General features: G+C 41.1%; 2 protein-coding genes and 1 long non-coding RNA gene across 3 annotated transcripts; 1 reads left to right on the top strand and 2 right to left on the bottom strand.

The window, feature by feature from the left end:
* Positions 1–239: 239 nt before the first annotated feature.
* On the top strand, positions 240–689 carry LOC308332018 (large ribosomal subunit protein bL20m-like; the record flags this gene model as incomplete). Its single annotated transcript, XM_080787604.1, has 1 exon — positions 240–689. One exon carries the CDS (start codon positions 240–242, stop codon positions 687–689), a length of 450 nt encoding a protein of 149 aa, XP_080643730.1.
* Positions 690–3,188: 2,499 nt separating this feature from the next.
* Positions 3,189–15,142, bottom strand: LOC308331764 (uncharacterized protein; the record flags this gene model as incomplete). Its single annotated transcript, XM_080787254.1, has 16 exons — positions 3,189–3,770; positions 5,465–5,509; positions 6,619–6,654; positions 7,329–7,364; positions 8,197–8,268; positions 8,510–8,614; positions 8,907–8,945; positions 10,638–10,700; positions 11,025–11,099; positions 11,742–11,777; positions 12,146–12,217; positions 13,045–13,089; positions 14,048–14,092; positions 14,354–14,401; positions 14,549–14,599; positions 15,091–15,142. The coding sequence occupies 16 exons, from the start codon at positions 15,140–15,142 to the stop codon at positions 3,736–3,738; spliced, it is 855 nt and encodes a 284-aa protein (XP_080643380.1). The 3' UTR covers positions 3,189–3,735.
* Positions 15,143–17,097: 1,955 nt separating this feature from the next.
* On the bottom strand, positions 17,098–20,542 carry LOC308331388. Its single transcript, XR_013965591.1, has 5 exons — positions 20,506–20,542; positions 19,842–19,874; positions 19,045–19,080; positions 17,542–17,592; positions 17,098–17,152 (listed from the first exon to the last, which is right to left on the bottom strand). It is a non-coding gene; the product is annotated as an uncharacterized lncRNA (long non-coding RNA).
* Between the last annotated feature and the right edge of the window lie 1,752 nt (positions 20,543–22,294).

Below are 22,294 nucleotides of genomic sequence, written 5' to 3'. Positions count from 1 at the left end.
TGGTCCACAAAACTTAGAGACCAGATAGGTCTGACATCATGGAGCTCCATGTTTGGGCATTTATCTCCATATTTGGGCATGGCTAATCTCATGGTGACCTCACCATGATAATAGAAAACACACGCTACAAAAGCAGAGCGTTCTCTGTTACACATGTAGCCTAAGATCTTTAGAACTTGTGTCAACGTTCTTGTGACTACTAGTAGTATAATAATAATATAATAACATCTACATAGAAAATGGTATTTCTGACGTTGTCATGTTGGATCCGAAACCGTGGACCCGATAGATACTGGAAGGTTCAAGAGCTTCTCAAACACGCACGGCATTTCAGAGGCAGAAAGAATCGCTGCTACAAGCTGGCCGTCAAAGCCGTGCGAAGGGCCTTCGTCTACGCCACCAAAGCCAGAAAGCAAAAGAAACACAGCATGCGAGCGCTGTGGATCACGCGCATCGCAGCGGCGTCGCGAGAACACGGCATGAAGTACCCGGCCCTCATGCACAACATGATAAAGACCGGCGTTCAGCTCAACCGGCGTGTTCTCAGCGATATCGCCATCACCGAACCTCGGTCGTTTCTCTCACTGGCGAAGCTGGCACAGGCGCGGCGAGAGGAAGGATTCCGCGCGGCATTGGCGGACGGTTCAGAGCCTCCCGGGGTCTTCTCTCGTTTTGTGTGTCAACAGTAACGAGCCTGCCTTTGATGTGGACTTTCTGTTGCTATGGATGGTGTGTAGATCCAAGGTTCATGTTTAGTGTCCCCGAACGGCAAATTGCGTTGCAGTGCCATAGACAGACATCAGTACATCAAACAATACAATAATATAAAATAAGTGCACATGGCGTTAAAGTGCTATGCAATAAAGTGCACATTGGACATAGAAAGGGCATGTACTGTACATACAGAAGACAGAACCAATACATTGTTCATAAGGCCTGATTATCTCCTTGACCTTCCTGCGGCAGCATTCAGTGTACAAATATATAGACAACAAGTCGAGACAAACTAAAGACCTGGAGGCGTGGTCAATGCTCTTTGGCCACTCAAGAATAGCCAAATGGCATTGATCACGCCTCCAGGTCTTTAGTTTACTCAAGTTAGGGAATAAGACCTGGTACTTAAGACAAGCAAAATACAGCCCTAAATGTCCTAATGACGTCACTGACTAGACATCACAATCACTGCCTGCAGCACGCGGCCTTCAGCGTGCTCTAACACAGCTCTAAAGTATGTTACAGTTGAGTTCAGGCAGTGCACAATACATATAAGTACATTGTATATTCACGTACAACTACATTGTACAAGTACACAGCATGTTGTATACTACAACAGGCACCAAAACAGAGTGGGCACTAGGGAAAGGAGGGCAGACTGGGCACCAGGGAAAGCTAGGCACCAAAACAGAGTGGGCAAGCTATCTATGAAACCTATTAAAAAGTTGAATCTGCAACACAATTTCATATGGTCCCTGGCTCCTTGCTTCATCTCTCTCAGCTAAAGGTTTTCTCTCAATTAAATTAAATTAAATTAAAATCTTTATTGCCTGGCATGAGAAAACATATGTTTACATTGCCAAAGCAAAAGTTAAACGAGACAATCAAGATAAAACAATGCATGTACAAATAAATATTGAATATAAATAGGAATTAAATAAAGGTCTAAACAGATGTGTTGCATTAACATTTGGAGTAATAATTTATGACGAAGAGTAAGTGCATTTGTATAACAAATTAATGTTGTGTAAGAAGAAGACGTAATGGCGTTAATAACGCCATTTGCTATAATGTTCATAGGCCTACCTATATGCATGTGGCTGGAGGAATTCATACGATGTGTTTTGATAAACCTTTCACTATTGTGTGGTCACAAAATGGATATTTAACCCATTCTGACCTGAGATCAGATTCATACGAGGTTTCCACGGGACACATACTGGTCTGATTAACCCATTCTGACCTGAGATCAGATTCTAAAAATGTCAGTCGTTCTTCAAATTTTTCAAAAATAGCAGACCTACAAGCTCGTATCGCGCCACTCGGTGGCGCGATATGAGCTTGTAGATCTGCTATTTTTCAATAGCTAAAGCATAACATGATGCTAACACCAAAATGGGTGCCCGGTCAGAATGGGTTAACTTGGTTATGAATCTATGATGTATTAATTTAATAGGAGGAGCAGTAATAGGTTGGAATGCACTACCAAAGTGTATAAGTGTATAATACAAATACAAAATTCATCTTTAAAATCAAGTTAAAAGAACACCTTATGTAAACCATACTGCAGTAACCCTGGGAAAATAATAATTCAAATGTATAATGTGTTGAAAGTGATTTTTTTGCTATGTTTTTCTTTGTTTTTTATTTCTCCTATGTTTTTTATTTCTTATTTTATATTTTATTTTACTATGTTTTATTTTGAGTTAGTGTTTGTAAACAATTGTAAGTATTGCCTTTGTTAAATGTTAAATGTTTGTCTGTGTTGGACCCCAGGAAGACTAGCTTTTGTCAAGGCAAAAGCTAATGGGGATCCTTATAAATAATAAACAATAAATAAACAATTTCATAATAATTCTGTCAACTCTGTTGTAAACCTGCCATGTGTCTTCCCAAACAGTAGGGGGCAGTATTAGGCAGTGGTTTCTCTTTTGTTTACATTGTTGCACTGAAAGAGCAAACAACGACCGTCTCTGTCTTACATCATTCTGTCCACAGGTTTGTAAGGCACAAAAGTAACACAAATGTCCGTTTTTAGTATGTAACTAAAATAGTGTTGTTTTGAGCAGGTGTGGCTATACAATTCATGGGGTAATTTGATGAGTTGAAAACGTAATGGTGAACTACTGCATTGTAAAGTACCGGTACTTGAGTGCTAAGTGGCTATATCATTAGCTTTAAGAGAAACAAATACATCTTCATTATAAGAAATAACTGTTTAGCATCTACAGCTTGGTTGGCTGCAGATAACCAACACAGACGGCACAAAATTGATGCTCATCAACAGCAGATAAATATTGTATATATAATAATACAGTTGAAATGTTTGGATGACCACCTCTTATTATTATGTCATGAACAGAGGATACAGTCAGTCAGGAGGAGCCCAGTGATTCACCTTGACGTTTAATATATAGAAGATTGTCTTTAAATGTACAATTTGTTTCAGGTAAAATAAAGGAAACAGAGACACCATGTTTAACTGGAAGACAGAACAAAACATTTTCTAACAATAAACCTTAAAGTGTTACATGTTCCCTATAAACAACCCACGTGCAGAGAAAATTATATATATATTTTTTAACTTTGGGCTCTATTTTCATCCATGCTAAACACCTTATCCGTAAACGTCTTTACCTTTTTTTTTAATAGTTAAAATCTACAAGCTCACAACCTGTCAATGTAGATCGGCTAGTAGAACTTTCAAAATAGTAAAAAAAAAAGAAAAAGGCAAAGAAGTTTAGGGATAAGGGGTTTTTCATGGACGAAATTAGAGCCCAATCTTTTGACAGCTTTTTTTTTTTTTTTTTTTTTTAATATGACATTTGTAACAGTGTCAACGTTGAGTTTAAATACTTCAAAACAACAACAAAAAACAAACAACAACACTCAGCCGATCTCTGACACTAGTGGGCGGGGGCCTAACGCTAGTGGGCGGGTTCTGAGTTCGTCGGCCGTGCGGATTGGTCGGTACACTGGAAGCGGTATCGGAGGAAGCGGACGCGCGGTTTGATGTGGTAGTCAGCAGGTATCCTCCAGTTCCACATTTTCTGCACCTGGAAATGTGCGGGACAAACCTGTCAGAGAGCCTGTCACAACAATCTGATTGGACAAACCTGTCAGAGAGCCTGTCACAACAATCTGATTGTGGTCACACGTGAGCAATCACACCTAGGGGTTGGGGTAGCCTAAATGTAGACTCTCGTAGATGTGTTTATCGATTCTAACATTGTCAATCTACGAGAGTCAAAGGTCTTCATTGCCCATATGGTGGTGAGGAGCCCGAAATCCCCTGCCTCCGTAGATACTCTGAACAAATGCAAAATCTAAAAAAAAACCCTGCTGCCCCCACGTCTGCAATGCGTTTATATAATACCGTAGGTCCGTAGTTTTCAATAAAAAAGTGTTTTAATCCACTCTGTCTCAGAATCTGTTATCGATCTTGGATCTGTCCTCGATTGCAACAGCGCTTGAGCAGCCAGTTGCACTCATTTGGGAAGACGAGGACAGATCCAAGAGTGGATTAGAACACTTTTATAGACTCTTGTAGATTGAAAATGTCAGAATCGATAAATGCATCTACGAGAATTTTAGGCTAGGTTGGGAGGGGTGCAGGCTTTAGTTCCGACATACTATTGATCCGAAACCTCAATCCTAACCTAACCCTAACCGCAAGCACGGGAGCAGCGCATGTCGGACCATCGCTTTTTCGCATCGCATGTCCCCCCGCTTCGGATCTTCGGTGTGTCGGAAAAGCGTGCGCACCCTGTTGGGAGTGGGCCATGATTTTTGTGCGTTTTCTGTTTAGTATGTGTCTAAGGAGTTAGCATTACTCTAACAGACCCCCAGGTGTGGTTATAATAATGATCAAATAATTTATTTCAATGTGTGTGCATTGGACTTTTGAGCTACAGCTCTTGTGAATTATGAACACTGCACACTTCCATATAGGTTGTGCACTTTTTGGAGCCAAAAAGACTAAATTGGATCAAAACGTCTTCAGTATGCAGAGAATAATTTGTGAAATGGTAGTGGTTAAGTACAGGAAATAAATGGACATTAGTTCACAGCAGGTGTGCACAGTAGGCCCCTATATGGCATTAATTCCCTGTGGGTTGTGAATTATAAGCCATGATGTTCCTGTATGGAAAAAGAGAGTTCGGGACACACAGCACACACGTCTTCATGACAATGGAACAATGGACATGGACTATAGCTAGGGTTGTCCCCATTGTATCGGGTAGTCGGAAATCGGGACATCCCTTGTATCAATATTATATCCATATCATGATATTAGACAGGAAATTGTCTGTGATTTGGGATAATGTACTATTGTGATATAAGTGTATGCGAGTTTAGAGAATGTAGAATAATTGTTACTTTGATCAACATTTGCCTGTCATCTCATATTATGGTACCATATCAATACAGCATGGAATTGTGGACAAATACTTATCCAACGACAACAAAACATATTCTTAAATCTAACCAAATCCTTGGCTCAAATGCCGAATAAACAACGGACCTCAATATTAAAACAAAAAGGGTTGAAAACCACAGTCTTAGAACTATAGGACAAAAATAACAATAGCACTATACAGAACAATAGGATTGGTAGTAAACGTGGACCAAACAGAGAGGGTTTCCATACCTTCAGCACCCTGACCAGATGGGTTGTACTGTTCAACAGTATAATAATAACAATAGGACTATACAGAACAATAGGATTGGTAGTAAACGTGTTCCATACCTTCAGCACCCTGACCAGATGGGTTGTACTGTTCAACAGTGGAAACTGAACGGAACAGAAAGAACCAGGAGGACAGAAAGAGAAAGGTTTAAACACCCGAAAATATGCGACTGCTCACCTCCGAACTAAGCTGAGTACAACTCTTAACATATAAAATCAGAGGTTCCCAAGCACCAGTACGCATTACATGTACCACCGTTACGCAGTACGTTACACCTAAGGATGCACCGAAAGGGAAATTCTTGGCCGAAACCGAATACCGAATATAGGAAACAGTTGGCCGAATATCCGAATATGATTAATATTATATATCTTTTTTCCTACCATTGCTGTCACGGCCGTACCTTAAAGCCACCTGATTTATGGCAAAATAAATGGTTATGGCAAAACTTTACTTAAATAACAATCACTATTATGGGTCCATAAAAAATTTATTCAGCTCTTTTGAATGCATTAATTGCATACACTATTCGGTGATATATTTTCTGCCTATTCGGGCCGAAACCAAATAGGCCGAAAATGCATTTTTAGCCATTTTCTGCCGAATATTTTCTGCGGCCGAATATTCGGTGCTTCACTACACCGGTATGCGAGAAGCCAGCCAAGAGGATTGTACAAATATGCGCGGGCAACGCGACGAACCCGGCTATAAACTTGCGTCACCAGTATTTTATGAACAGCGGCAATAGGCCGCAGCTGGTGCTTCTCAACAGTGGAGACAAGTTAACTTAAGTCCGTCACATGTCCAAGGATTCGTCTGTGATATGGTGTAACATCACTCCTTGGTATCTTTATAAAAAGCTTCGAGCTTCGTTTTTTTCTACATCCATGCTACTTCTGTAATCTGTGTTGTATACCAGTGGCATCTTTGCCTTATATAGTTTGTTAGTGGTACCATCACCTATTTTATAATTGTTTAATATGTTCCACCACTGGGGTTTCTTAGGACTTTTGATATGTTGTTACTAACATATTTATGAAACAAAACCAAGTTGAAAGAGTTTCTGTTGTTTTTGTTTGAGGTTAACCCCTTATTGTCCATAGAATGCCTATACTGTTCTGTTCTAGCTGTGAGGCGACAGCACTTCTGACGTCCTTTTGATGCTATATTAACAATTTAACACATGTTGCTGAATCCAGGGTGAGAAACTTACCAGCTGTCTGCATTGGTTCTGTTCCAGCAGTCTGACCTGTAGGACAACAAAACAAGACATACGACGCATATGTATATTAACATGGACGGCGGGGGCTATTGTGCACATGATATAATGTCTGGATTACGGCATGATATTGTTGCTACAGCCACCACAATAATGTGTCAATACAAATTTGATAAGTTTGGCTGCCCCTCGTTCGTTATTTCAGTAGAACCACCAAATAGACAGGATACCATCTTTCAGATGTTATCCTTTTATCCAAAGGTGCTTCACATTCATCCATACACTCACACACCGACGGCAGAGTAAACCATGCAAGGCACCAACCTGCTCATCAGGAGCAGTTTAGGCAGGGGATCGAACCCGTGACCTTTCGTTTCCCAAGCAGCTACTCGTATACCTTCTGAGGTCTGTCTGTCTGTCTGTCACTCTCTCTTTCTCTCTCAAACTTAATGTTTAGCAATAAACATGTTGAAATGAATGTTTACTATTGGTTGACTATCATGTTTGTCATGTTTGTGGTCTGTGATTATTTAACACTGTAAACATGTTCGTGTCTTGTAGTTTACAATGTAAACGTTATTATGTCTGTTTGTTTACAATGTAAGCGTTAGTGCGTCTGTAGTTAGGAATGTAAGCATAATGATCATGTTTGTGGTCTAGGGTGTGAACTGACGATGTAAACTTACGATGTAAACGTGACTTACTGGAATCCAGTGGAGTTCCCTGTGGATCAGCTGTTACTGTGGAGAACAGAATGACGCACCAGTAAAATCTCAACAGTCGATTTTACTGTCACATGTGTAATGACATACAGTAACACTACAGTACACAGACATACGGTATCGAGTACGCAAAGTATTGCTAGCATATATTATCAGTACATGTTATCATGTAGTAACATAGAAGTAGTGTTGGTATATCAGTACAGTACATAGATGGAATTATTGTTGATATTATGCGCCCAATTTTGTTTAAATGCTATAACTGAACATGCCCACTGAAACCCTTGTGAGCTTGTAGATCTGCTATTTCCTCTAGTTAGGGTGCTCTTTTTGGGTCTTGAGGTCTGGGAACAACTGTATTTATAGTAAATTATATATTCTATGCATGGGTTGTATACATAGTACATGATTTATGTAATGTTTTCCCATCACTTCACACGGGTGTGATTTTCATTGTAGGTAATGCCCTACTTATACAAGAGTGTTACACGCTCATACACATTAATTGTTGTGTTTTATTTTTTAAGGGACTGCAATGGAAATAAGCTGTTGGCTTTCTTGCATTTATCCTTTTGATGGTGATGTAAAACTATGTGCATTTTTCTGTACATGTAAACATTGTCAATAAACATCAATCAAAAAACCCCCACAAAACTGATCTGCAAGCACCGTATATCAACTATAGTTTCACGATATACTGTACAAATGGTAACAGTTTTGGAGAATGGAAGGTTTCCACCTGACAGCGACGATAATGCTCATCGGTAGATTTATAAATAGTATTATTACATCACAATTATTAAGATTATGCATGTTTGTAATTTATTGTGATTTATTGTCTGCTTCTCACCCGTGTCTGTACTTAGGTCTGTTGTGTCTGTTGCCGTAGCAACCACGTCTGTCTGGGTGAAGTCATGAGGTCCTGTAAAACACACACACGTGCACGTACGCACACACACACAGAAAGAATATAAAACAGTGTTTCGGGTTCTATTGTTATCCTCATCACAGCTTTTGAGTATGTGCGTGTTTGTTGTGTGTACATGCACGCGCGTGCGTCCGTGTGCGTCTGTGTGTGTGTGTGTGTGTGTGTGTGTGTGTGTGTGTGTGTGTGTGTCTGTGTGTGTGTGTGTGTGTGTGTGTGTGTGTGTGTGTGTGTGTACCTGCAGTTTGTGTGAATGTGTCAGGAGTTTGGGTGAGTAGAACAACAGAAGGTTCTGAAACTGTGTAGAATCCTGTGACATCTTGAGTCATCCCAAGACCTGATGCTGGAACACGCACGCACACACACACACACACACACACACACACGCACGCACACACACACCTTAAATGACAACTCATGTATAAATAATGCTGTTCTCACATTTTGCATTAAAATGCTAATTATGCAGAAAAACTAAATGCTATTTCAAAACGACATGCTCTGTGTGTGTGTGTGTGTGTGTGTGTGTGTGTGTGCCTGTGCTTGTACTGTCATTGAAATATCATCTATCATGTTTTATCGTTATTGATAAATCATCCATATATGTCTATGATCTATTTATCGATCAGTTTTACCTGTGAGGTCGATCTGGAAGGTCGTCAATGACTCCGAACCTGCCAACAGAATGGGTTTCACTTCATTAATCCATACGTCTATACCACAGTCCATTTAAGACCGTGTGTCCATATGTCCATATAAGGGCATCTACTGATGATTACAGTGATCTCCATACATGGGCATAGACACCGGTAGACGGATTCAATTGGGTACAAACCCCCGACACTATGATTCAGATATATTGGTCGGATCGACGATGTGATTGCGAACGCAGTGAGCACTTACTATGAGACCTAGCAGATCATGTCTGTCTGTGTGTCTGTCTGTCTGTGTGTCCCCCCTTTGTGCCCATATATGGAGCTGAGTGATTTGTTTGTGATTGATGCAACACACTCCATATTTGGACGTATAGCTGCTTTGGGGACTCCTTATATGGTTATGGCTAAGTTAAAAACTTAACTTAAAAAGAACTTAACTTAAATATGTACGAGCTGCGTTCGCTTCCCGCGTTTACTTATGTAACTCATGCACTCCAAGTAGGGAATGACACTTTTTTTCCACAGGTGACGACGGACGCATTAGGGGAATAGAAATGACAGAGCGGCAATAACTGACGCCTATGTGTGAGAATGTGTTGATATATATACCGCACTGCTGTGACGAAAAGGGAGCTGAGCCAGAAGGCAATAAAGCTCTCGGTCTATATACCGAGCAAATCTTCGTTCCTATACTCTCGCCTATTATGGTCATGAAGTGTGGGTCAGGGTCTGCTGGGTCGTCAGTCATGACCAAAAGAACAAGGTTTCTGGTATACAAGCGGCCAACATTAGTTTTCTCAGACGGGTGGGTGGCTTCATGGCATCTCCCTTAGAGATGGGGCGAGGAGTTCAGTTACCCGTGAGAGGCTCGGAGTAGAGCCGCTGCTCTTTGACTTGAAAAGGAGCCAGTTTAGTTAGTTTGGGCACGCCTCCCGAGTGTCTCCATATCAGTGGTGGAAAAAGCACTCCATTGTTTTATTTAAGTAAAAGTACCAATAGTAGCAATTAAGAACTACTTCGTCACAAGTAAAAGTACGGAATTTAAAATGTACAAAAGTATATCGGCATCAAAATGCACTTAAAGTATACTAAAAGTAAATGTATTCATGTTGCAGAATGTTCCATTTCACAAGTTCAAACTATGTGTACAAAATCTTTTGAAAAGATGCATCGCAACGCATTGTGAGCTTGTAGATCGGCTAGATCGACCAGATGGAGGGATTACCTCTACCCCATGGCAGACCATGAAGGACCAGTTGGAGGGATTACATCTCCACACTGGGCTGGGAACGCCTCAGGAAGAAGTGGCTAATGTTGCTGAGGAAAGGGAGCCGTCTGGGAAACGACACGGGAACGTCAGTGCCAGGAATCAGGACGCAAAGGATGCGGAACAGTTCCTTTCCCGACCCCGATGCAATCAGACTTTAGAACTACAGTCTCCCTAGTAAATAGTACATGAACTTGGGAGGGGATTAGATGAACTCTGTATTCAGTTTTACACCGTTTTTATAATGTTTCTTTGTTTTCTAAAGCTGCTCGCAGATGGAAAAACAAATGACATATAAAGCAGTTTGATTCTTGAAGTCTGGAGCTCTCTGGTGGAGCTGTTGCCCCCGCGACCCGACTACGGATAAGCGGTTGAAGATGGATGGATGGAGTATTTATAAACCGTTATACCATTCCATATATTTATATACAACAACAATATACCTGTTACATCAGAGAGTGGGCTGTGTGTTTGAAGGTCACTGGTGGTCATGATGGAGTCTGTCACTGAAAATAGACATATATTTAATTGTTGTGATTACCACAATGGTAATCAATCAATAATATTATTATTGATAATATTACATGGAATTGAGCCACGGACCACATTTAGTGTCGATTTGGCCCGTAATCATTTTACACTATCAAGAGTTAAAGATCTAGGGTCCATTATTTGGTTAACAACTCTACATCATTTAGCTGGAGACCACCTGGAACCCCCTCAACTCTGCATCATTTAGCTGGGGACCACCTGGAACCCCCTCAAGGACAACTGGTTGAGAACCAGTGATAGGCTATGAGAGGATGATGGTTTGACATACAGTACAGTACCTCCATTATCCACCATAAGTCCATTATCTAGTGCAGCTCCATGATCTACTATCATGATGGTCAGACGTCCGTTTCCTGCAACAGAAACGAACACATTAATTCATTCATTCATTCATTCATTCATTCATTCATTCATTCATTCATTCGTACAAAAGTATTGGCATCAAGATATACTTAAAATACCACCAGCAGAAATTAGCAGCAGTATGTCCCATTAATTTTGTTAAGTACTGTATAAACATCTTTAGAAAATAGCAGACCTATACAAGCTCGCTTTGCAACGTGTTGTGATCTTGTAGATTGGGTATTTTCAAGTAGCCAATGTATAGTGCTGAAGTGGTATTCGTATTCTAAAACTTCAAAGTATAACTAATTAGGCGCAGGTGGAGTAGAAGTAAAAGTATATTGATTGAAATTGGAAATACTCTAGCAAAGTATATGGAGGCTATACCTCGAATAGTATTTAAGTACATATCGTTTCGTTTTGCCTTGGCTTCCAATTTACTTTACTAATTTGTGTATGTATTCGATTACTGGACCAGGAACAAAAACAAAACATATCCATGAATTCAAGGTTTCATGGGGTGAGTCATTTATATAAATATTTATTGTGTCTGTAATGAATAGCTACCAAAGGTGTTGCCAAAACACTCACTCCAAAATGCAAAGTTTACGTATACAGTATAGTATGATTTTTTATTTAAACATTTGCCTTACCATTTGTGTCAGGTGAGTCAGGGGAGTCAGGGGTATCTGCAAAGAAAAAACAACACAATGTCACGCACGCACACACACACACACACACACACACACACACACACACACACACACACACACACACAGACACACACGGCAATGTTATTTATTTGATGGGTTTTCTCCCACTAAGAATTGAGGCTGGAATTCCTACATGTCTAGTGGAGTAAGCAATAGGTCTATTAAAGTTAATTGATATGCCTATTAGCTATAATTCATTGTTATCTGCAAGTGTTGGGCAAGTTAAGCTACATGTAGCTGACTCAACACTGCAAAACAGTGAATCATAGCTAATAGGCCTAACTTTAATAGACCTATTGCTTGTGCGTGCGTGTATTTGCATGTGTGCGTGTGTAACCTCTGACCTCTGTGTCCGCCTGAGTTGGAGCTGGAAGATGATTGGTCAGATACTGAGCCGCTGATGTCACCGTGCTGACCTATCAGAGAAAGAGAGAAAACCATACGTACTAAGTTTAAATAATAACAAATAACATGAACGTAATAATGTACAAGATTATCAATACATTCATGAAATGTGCATCATGTAATCATGTAGTACTAGTAATACGTAATGTAAAGTGTAAGTATAATGTCACTGACTAACTTACTAACTAACTCAGTGGTTCTCAAACGTTTTCATGTCAAGGACCCCCACAGTGGCACCAATTAGCCCCGCGGACCCCCCTTTGAAAAGATATGCCAGGGACCCCCAGGGGAGAAGATCTGTACGGCTCTAGCAGTGATTCTCGACCCGTTTAATTTCAAGGACCCTCAGTTGCATTAGTCTACGGACCCCCATTTCATGGCATTTCTATCTCTGGGACCCCCAAATTTATATATAGAAAAATCCATGTTAATTTAACTCTGAGAGTGTACAAATGGAACCAAATTGATTAGTTACACAGACCCATAAGGGTCCATTTTGGTTCCAAACTATCTTTTAGCTGCAGGGGACCCCCTGGAACTCCCTCAAGGACCCCTGGGGGTCCCCGCCTGGACCCTACTTTGGGAACCACTGAACTAACTAACTAACTAACTAACTAACTAACTAATTAACTAACTAATGTCAGTGAAAAAGTGGGACCTCTGAAGTCCTGTGGGGCTGAACTGATCATAGCTGTAAAGACATGAGAGAAAAACAACAAACAATATAATAATGTAATATCAATAACTCAATATTATGATTTCTCCGGTTTGTTTAATAGTGATTGTATTGCATTGTTCTCTGTTCTGTGTCTGCTGTGTAATGATATAAAAAACCCACCTGCGATCTCCATATGTACGTCTGAAGCGAAGTGATCCACTCCACCTATAACAACAATTTACAATTTAGGCATTTTTTTTTGCAGATGCTCTTAATGAATCCAGAGCGATTGAACACACAACACGTGGTGAAACCTCCAGGTTCATACTGTACGTAAACTACCAACCTAACATCCGGAGATTTGTCTTTTTCTTCCCTGATGAGGCCCATACTGTCTGCACACGTGTACGCATAACAAATTATGACATAAAGGCCTGTGATATTTTCACGATTTACAGCAAGGGATTGCTTACAAAAATAATAAACAGGCAAAAACGAAGCCAAATAAATGCAAACTGTTTAAACACACAGTAATGTACCGTATCATGATGGTTTAGGAATTTTGGGGTTATTTATTGACACAAATGAATAAGCCCATTGTTAATAGCAGTGACAAGGACCGTGTGGGTCACTGTTACCCCTTTAATAAGCCCATTGTTAATAGCAGTGACAAGGACCGTGTGGGTCACTGTTACCCCTTTAATAAGCCCATTGTTAATAGCAGTGACAAGGACCGTGTGGGTCCCTGTTATTCACTGTTACCCCTTTAATAAGCCCATTGTTAATAGCAGTGACAAGGACCGTGTGGGTCCCTGTTATTCACTGTTACCCCCTTTTTGGGGGGCCCCTGAGCTTGAGCCTCTTCACGGTCACGCGGATGCTCAAGCTCAGGGGCCCCCCTGGCTCAGGGGCCCCCCTGGGCCTGGGTCCAACAGGCCTGTTGGATAATCCTCCCCTGCCACGTCTACTAAATGACATAAATTGAGCCTTTGCATAATGCCTGTAAGGTCGTCGAGGATGGGGAAAGTTCCACGGGCTATAATGTATAGTCTAACAACACATAATGTGATACTAGTGTTATTGTAATGGAGATAGTTCATGGTTTCCCCCTAACAGTGACAGTATGTTATATCGCATTATGCATTTAATATGCCTAATATTAGTACTTTTTTCTGTAACTCACCCATCAGACCAATGAGAAAGTCGTGATTGGATGGATCTAGAACTCCTGAGAGAGAAACACAACGTGATAATGATGGTGCGTGTGTGTGTGTGTATGTGTGTGTGTGTGTGTGTGTGTGTGTGTGTGTGTGTGTGTGTGTGTGTGTGTGTGTGTGTGTGTGTGTGTGTGTGTGTTGTGCGTGCCTGCATGCACAAACATTCACGGACACATCGATTAGCTCCATAAACAACAGGTGTGTGTGGACTGGTCATGCACATCCAGAGACAGCAGATGGCGGTGGAGAGGAATCACCTGCACGACACTCACCTGTGTAATCCAGGTGAGAAGCTCCGCCCACAAATGGCTCTGACACACCTGATGACATGACACAATTAGTCAATCAATCAGACAGACAGACAGACAGACAGACAGACAGACAGACAGACAGGCAGACAGACAGACAGACAGACAGACAGACAGACAGACAGACAGACAGACAGACAGACAGACAGACAGACCTACCTGCGGCTTCGCCATTTGTTGTTCCTGAAGTCAGCAGCTTGTGTCCATTTCCTACAGAGATCACATTGGAATGAATCACACGCCAGTAGCCTGATGTATGTCAGGGAGAAACCACTTAACTCCAAAATGTTCATGTTTCAAGGAAATACAAAATATTTAAATATTTCAGGAAATGAAGAAAACTGTTTTGAAAACAAAGCAATATTACTGCCTCATCAGAGTTGGTGTTGTGACTTTATATATTGTCAATTAGGCCTATACGTCCATGATAATAGCGACAGAGGTGGTGGAGTTAGTTGCTTTAGCAGACAGTTTGAGGGTCCAATGGAGTTAAGAGGTTTTGTCCGAAGCGCTTTTTTACTACTTTTAATTGGTTCAATATTTTCAAAACAACACACGGACGTAAATGTTGTTCAATAGCACTGATTTATGCACAGAACAAATAATAATCAAATACCTCAAATGGAGTTAGGTGGTTTCCTCCCAACAGCAACGATATTAAGCTCATATACAAACTACAATTGCTACTATATGATATTTACCATTGGACTCTGTGTCCACACTGTCCACTGTGTCAGCAGAACCTGCACGCATAAAGACAGACGTGAGTTATATAGCAGTGAGCATACAGTCTTATCAGTTCATTCATTATTTTTATTATTATTAATAATATTAACTAGAGCGGTGCCTGTGGGGCCTCTACAGCGCTGCCCGGCCGTTCGGCACTGGCCTAATTGGGTGCAACGACGATGCAAGTTTCACATGCATGCCCCAAACCAATTAATATGTCACCGTGTCCCTTTATGCCCATATATGGAGTTCTTTGTCGAACCCCAGGCTCCCCCAGAGTTGGTGTCGAAGTGTCCTTGAGCAAGACTCTGAACCCCTAATTGCCCCCTATGTGCAGGTTGGTGCCTTGCATGGTTTCCTCCGGTATTGGTGTGTGGATGCGTGAATGTAATGCACAATCTCTGTAAAACGCCTTGGATAAAAGGCACTATATAAATGCACCATTTATTTATTTTATGTCTGAACTGGGCCAAGCACCAAAATACATATGTGTGATAAATGTGTGAAAATAAATATCATATGATGACAGTAGCGTCACTATAACATAATGTGGATGTGTAGCCTATAATCACTGCATTTAGCAAAATATGGCAGTGGGTGTATTATTATTATTATTATTTATTCATCTTTTCCTATTTGGATCCATATCCACTGGCACTGCCTAGTTTGTCCATCTGTAGGCCTACCTGCATAGATTGATTGGTCATGCCTGCCTGCATGATGCCTGTCAACATGTGCTTGTTTCCAGAATGTGGCAGATATATGATTTTCTTCACCCCAGAAACGTCTTTGTTTATGATTAAATATAAACGAGAAGCTTCTCTGAGAGTAGCCTATAATGTTAGCCTCGCAATGTCAAACAATTGCAACGTTTTTTGGAAAGAAGGGAAGTGAGCAACTGAGCATGCAGTCCCAAGAGGAGCTACTTTACAACGTTGTATCCTGAGGACTTCCTGGGCAACTCCACATGATTGAAGACGTCATAATTGTAGGTTTTTCCCAATAGATTTTCATTGATTGTTCCCGTGTTGTCTGCTGCCTGTCTATGCTATGGGTGCTATCTTGCTAATTTGTAATTTGGAAGTGAGTTGAAAAAACTAGCTGTTGTTGTGCACTCTGCAGTCTTCAATACTGTGTGTGTGTGTGTGTGTGTGTGTGTGTGTGTGTGTGTGTGTGCGTGCGTGTGCGTGTGTGTTTGTGTGTATTATGGCGCTAGTAGGCTGCCTGGGAGAGTGCATGTTGTTGTTGTTGTTGTTTTATGGTTGTTGAGGGACGCTAGCCGTAGCCCCTCCTATGTCCAGCTTTGATGAGGTTTGTGTAAACACAAACATTGTCTTAACACAAACATTGGTGACAGAAGTACACACACACACACACACACACACACACACACACACACACACACACACACACAGAGAGAGAGAGAGAGACTTGGTGCATTTATTGTAAGATGTCTAATAATTACAGAATAATCACAGACCTGGTGGTTCCTGTGGCCTTGATGTGGAACTGCTCGCTACTCCTCCTGTTGGTCAACGTGACAAAGTGTCATTGTTGGCAAGTACAGTACACCACAGTATACAGTATAGGATCCGGTGTGTACAGTAGTACATGCATACATGCATGCTGCAGTAACTTATACTAGAGCTATAGGTTTTCCCGGTTCCCAAACTTTTCAGGCTGTGATCCCCCAAAATATCCATTATTTGAATTGGGCACCCACCATCCTGAGAAGCACTTACTGTACAAACCAAGTGCTTCTCAGGGTGGGCATTATTACTCTCTGCCCTGTGGATTTGTTTTGATTACCAGGCAAACAGAAATGTCTTCATCTGTTCCAATGTTCAATGCCACAAACACAATTTAATTGCTGATCGCAATTATTTGTGTGTGAACTTAAATTTGTAATCGTCACAGTGGGGGGCGTCCCGTCCAACCAAGAGCTATAACGACACCGTGAAGGTCTGCTAAATGTTTTACCTGCTGAACTGGAGCTGTTAGCTGTTGGTCCATGAAGGTCTGCTGAGGCTGGGTCTGAGAGAGAGAGAGAGAGAGAGAGATAAAGTGATTTTATAGTTAATTGTACATTTTCTCTCAATATCAGTCAATCAGTGTTTACATTTACAGTGCTGCTAAAAGCTTTCCAGACGGTCAGAACAACGGGCATCTGTAGGGCTTTTTTGATATAATACAAAAAAAGAGTATTACTGGGTATCCTCAAAGATACCCAGTGACTCACCCCTGTCTTTATACTTCTGAATATGTAACACATTGCGGTAGTTACCACAAAATAGTAGTTGCGTTACAGTATCAAAAGTCCCATCAGTGGTATAGCCACGCTGCCACAGTGAAGAACTGAAGATACAGTACGTTACGTTACAGTAACGATACAGTAACGTTACGTTAGGAGGAATGTTGGTTACCAGAGGGCGTGGCCTGATCAGGTCCGCGCACTGCGGAGGGATGACTGGATGCTGCGACAATATAAAAAAAGATGTTAGGCCTATGAACGAACAATACTTGTCTTGAACTAATGTGCTGTCCCTTTAAAAAAAATCAGGAATGAAGGTATAGTACAGTAATTGGTGCCATCATTGCCATTGGCTGTCCGCTGTGAGCACGTATCACGACTCAGAATCAGATCTATTGTCACATCCCAGGGCAGTCATCATGGCTATTTGATGTTTACTCATCATGTTAAAATCCACTGGAAATGAAGCTGCAGTTCAAGCCACTTCTATTAATGGCTCAGCAGATGGCGCTGTTTCACCTTCTACTGGTGTCAAGACATTAACTCAATGGGACTCAATGAAATTTTGGGCAAACTCCACATTTGATTTCATTACCTTGGCTATACCTTACCTTATTAAACTATTCATGAACACTTTATGTTTTCAATCGCTTAGTTTAAAGTATACATTTTTTAATTATCATGAATCATGATGTGTGTTTACTAGTAAATTATGGTCATATTCATTTAGATTAGATAGATAAGATCAGATAAGAATAATGATAAAGTAAGGCAATGTTTCTAGGCTTTCTACCGGATTCTACCGGAGTGAAGACCCCCTGTGGTGGTGGATTTTTAAATCGCTGCCAAAAAGCTATCCAGCTTGCAGATCTTCTACTTTCCATGCTTTCCGTATGATGCTATAGTATGATGAAAGTAGCCTTGCCGAGCCTTGAGGCCCATAGGGCAGGAGCCTATGTCCTGTTTCTGTAGCCATGAGGCCCACAGGGCAGGAGCCTATGTCCTGTTTCTGTAGCCATGCATGAGGCCCACAGGGCAGGAGCCTATGTCCTGTTTCTGTAGCCTTGAGGCCCATAGGGCAGGAGCCTATGTCCTGTTTCTGTAGCCATGAGGCCCACAGGGCAGGAGCCTATGTCCTGTTTCTGTAGCCATGCATGAGGCCCACAGGGCAGGAGCCTATGTCCTGTTTCTGTAGCCATGAGGCCCACGAGGGCAGGAGCCTATGTCCTGTTATAGCCTTGAGGCCCATAGGGCAGGAGCCTATGTCCTGTTTCTGTAGCGTGAGGCACCCCCTGGACATGACGCTAGTATATCGCAGGGACTTACACCCAATCCAATCCTAGATGCTGAGTGCCAAGCAGGGAGGCACTGGGTCCCATTTTTACAGTCTTTGGTTTGGTATGACCCGGCCGGGGATTGAACCCCCGACCTCCCAGTCTCAGGGCGGACACTTTAACCACAAGGCCACTGAGTTGGTAGTATAGTGAGAGAGTGTAGCCTACTGTACAAATGGAACAAAATAGACCCTTACATTTCTGTAAGAGACCGTTGTGTACCATTCTGCACCTATAGTGGTGAAGCATGGGGTGGACTATCTTGCTAAAAGAAGCATATTTACGTATAGGGTACCGGTTAGTTCAGATTATAGTTAGGGTCAGTCAGCAGGTCTTCTTACCATTGCCATTGGATGGTCCAGACACAGCGCTGACCGCTGAAACAAACACATATTTATGTTCTTTGTACACAAATATAATAATACAATATTAAAGAATAAACATGTTCTTCTTACACAAACATAATACTATAATTAAGAAACCAAACAGTGGGTCTGGTTAAACTGACTCACTGCACACAGAGCGCGTTTTTCAGATTTTTAGCTGCGTTTTTCCGAAAATCTGTGTTCAACCACCTTAACCGTTGTCTCATCAACAAGCTCGAGCTTGCAAATCTGCTACTTTGGATTATTTTGTGTGACACTGTACATTCACTGTACATTCATTTGATGAAAGAAAATAACGTAAAAAAATAAAACAAAAAAAAGTTAAAATATGGAGATAAGATGTTTCTGTCCGACAGCAACAAAATGTGTCTAGCATGGAAAACATCTCTGAAAAAAGTTCCTCTTGTCTAGCAGCTAATTTTTATTAGTTCCTCTGTTCCTATAGCAGCTAGAGGAACAGAGCAGCTAAAACATATTTATGTAAAGGGGCCTCTAGCAGCCACACATATTCCTGTGTCAGCCCAGCAGACAAGGGGCCGTTCTTTGTCGTAACCCGATGTCGGACAGATTTTTCATTAGCAGCCGGTGTCGTATGAAGCGGCCTGCCCGCGAGCGGACAGATTCCATTCTGTGCTGCATCTAAAGTGAACTAATCCCGTCCCTTAATGAGTAAAAAGCCACATTGCACTTAGAGCCCCGCTCACTCTGTTCCGATGCTTAACCAACCCGAAAGCCGCTTAGTTTAGTCTTACCCAGATCCTTGGATGCTGTCGTGGTCTGATGAACTACGGCAAAGAAGGAGAGAGGGAATATTAGGTGACTGTGTAATTACGGCATGAATACACCTTTGTCTTCATGCTGCGGAGAAGAAAAAAAAAACCTCAGCTATATACCGGTGTTGCCACGGAAATCAACGACCAGGTCTACGGAAACCGGAAACCTATATAGGCCTACTATAGGCCTATACATTTTTTTTTGCCTTGTTTCAGATGGGGGTTCGTGGAGTCTTTGACAAATGCATTTTAATGTGGGCAACAACAAAAAAAAAGAAAAGAAGAAAAGCAACAATCAACTACCAATATTTACAAGCAACTTTACAGGAAACAAATCAAAGGTCGTTTATGATAAGCAGGCATGGCAACACTGTCAGCTACTACTTTCCTCTACGGTGAAGACACACTGCACTAATCATTCCAATATACTAATGTATTATAAACATGAAATTACGTCTAATCGTTGAGTAGGAAAAGGATTTTTATGTATAACTTTAAAACCGCATTGTATAGGCTATTTAAATGTTATGGTAGAGCAATGCATTTATGTGTGGGTTATTGCGGGGTTAGGGTTAGTGTTGGTTTTTAAATCATCTGGTTTAGAAAGTTAGGATTTAAAGTTGGAAAGCTGTCAACGTCTCACCGAGAATTTTATCCATACTTCTCGAATCATCGTCATCTGGAAAAGAAGGACAATGCTAAAAGTTAGCATTAGCACCGTTTTACTAACATTAAAATCCTGCTTACTAACATTAATGCAGAGATCGTCTTTTCACGCCTTTTTTAATATCAGTTGTGATTACGGTGATCAACTGTGTCCTGCATACGCTCATAACACTCTAGCTGTCCGAAAAATAAATAAAACGGAAATGGAACTCCCCGCTGACTTATGCTGTCTATGTATGGGGACGCAGTTCTTTTTTACGATAATATCTCAGATTCTTCTTTTTAGACCAAAAACAAGCTTGATTTGCGGCTCGTTTCTCTAAACTATATGATCCTAGCTTACAAAAAGTTTTGGGTGGATTGAATGACTTCCTGAATCTCAGTTTCCTCCAGCCAAATCGGCTTTCAATCTTATACTGACAGTTATTATTTTATTTACCAACAGTTAATACCCTGTTTACTATACAATTCATATTCCTGTTTACATACAAAATCTCTGCAATTTAGACACGACTTGGCACATCTTTCCTGACACATGGGCTTGTCTGCTTTTGAAAGTTAGGATTTAAAGTTTAAAGTTAGGAGCTGGAAAGCTGTCAACCTCTCACCGCCATTTTTATCCTTACTCTTCGAATCATCGTCATCTGTGAAAGAAGGACAATGCTAACAGTTAGCATATTGTTTATCAACATTTTACATCCTGTTTATACCAACAGTTAACATTCTGTTTAACAAACTTTTAACATCCTGTTTACCGATGGTTAACATCCTGTTTATCAACATTTAAGATCCTGTCAGTGTTTACCGATGGTTCACATCCTGTTTACCAATAGTTCTCATCCTGTTTACCAATAGTTCACATCCTGTTTACCAATAGTTCACATCCTGTTTACCAATAGTTCACATCCAATTTACCAATAGTTCACATCCTGTTTGTTTACCAACAGTTACCAAGCAAGAGGTCCTGCTTAGTCTTCCCTAGTGAAGTGGAAATGGCTGGATAGCCTTCTAACGAGAACGCAAAATCTCTCTTGGCTTCTCTAATATACGGCAACCTTCCCCGTGTTTCTTCGCTAGTCCGATCTTCCCTTCTTCTACTGGAATCCTGCCTCAAATCAGACCAGAGGTAGAAAACTGTCGTTCCCTGATCTGATGTCATTGCTATAGGGACACATGCATCAGCGACGGCAAGCAAATTCAATTTAGAAAAACATATTTCCTCGGTTAAAATCATAGTTAAAATCACATGTATGCTTCATATACAGTTACATGTATCTCTTTAGATTAATCATGTTTTATGACAAGCGTGTTTTTGTTTTATGAGTGATTTTAAATGGACGTCCTATTTCCCTGCCTTTATGTTGTTCAACTATGCATAGAACAATACACACATCTATCTAACACTGGTTTATGAAACTAAATAAAAATACTATTAATAACACCCAATCGGCAAACTGTTGGAGAATGGTTAACTCATGTATGTACTATGTAGTTCCTCTCCTCTCCTCTCCTCTCCTCTCCTCTCCTCTCCTCTCCTCTCCTCTCCTCTCCTCATCTCCTACCCTCCTCTTCCTCTGAGAGCTCCTCTTCTCCTTCCTCCGGTAGTTCCACCTCCACCTCCACCTCCACCTCTTCTTTCTCTGGAGAGGGAGACAAAAATCACATTCCGCTCAGCCAATCAAATCATCACAAATGTTGTGGTGCTCACAAACACACAAAGCAGGGCATAGGAGGGGCCCCTCAAACACACACACATTACAATGCAC

Source organism: Protomyctophum bolini (assembly GCF_963924005.1).
Source record: "Protomyctophum bolini genome assembly, chromosome: 17".
Classification (NCBI taxonomy): domain Eukaryota; kingdom Metazoa; phylum Chordata; class Actinopteri; order Myctophiformes; family Myctophidae; genus Protomyctophum; species Protomyctophum bolini.
The sequence above is the reverse complement of the archived record's forward strand: the minus strand, read 5'-3'. Positions and strand labels throughout refer to the sequence as shown.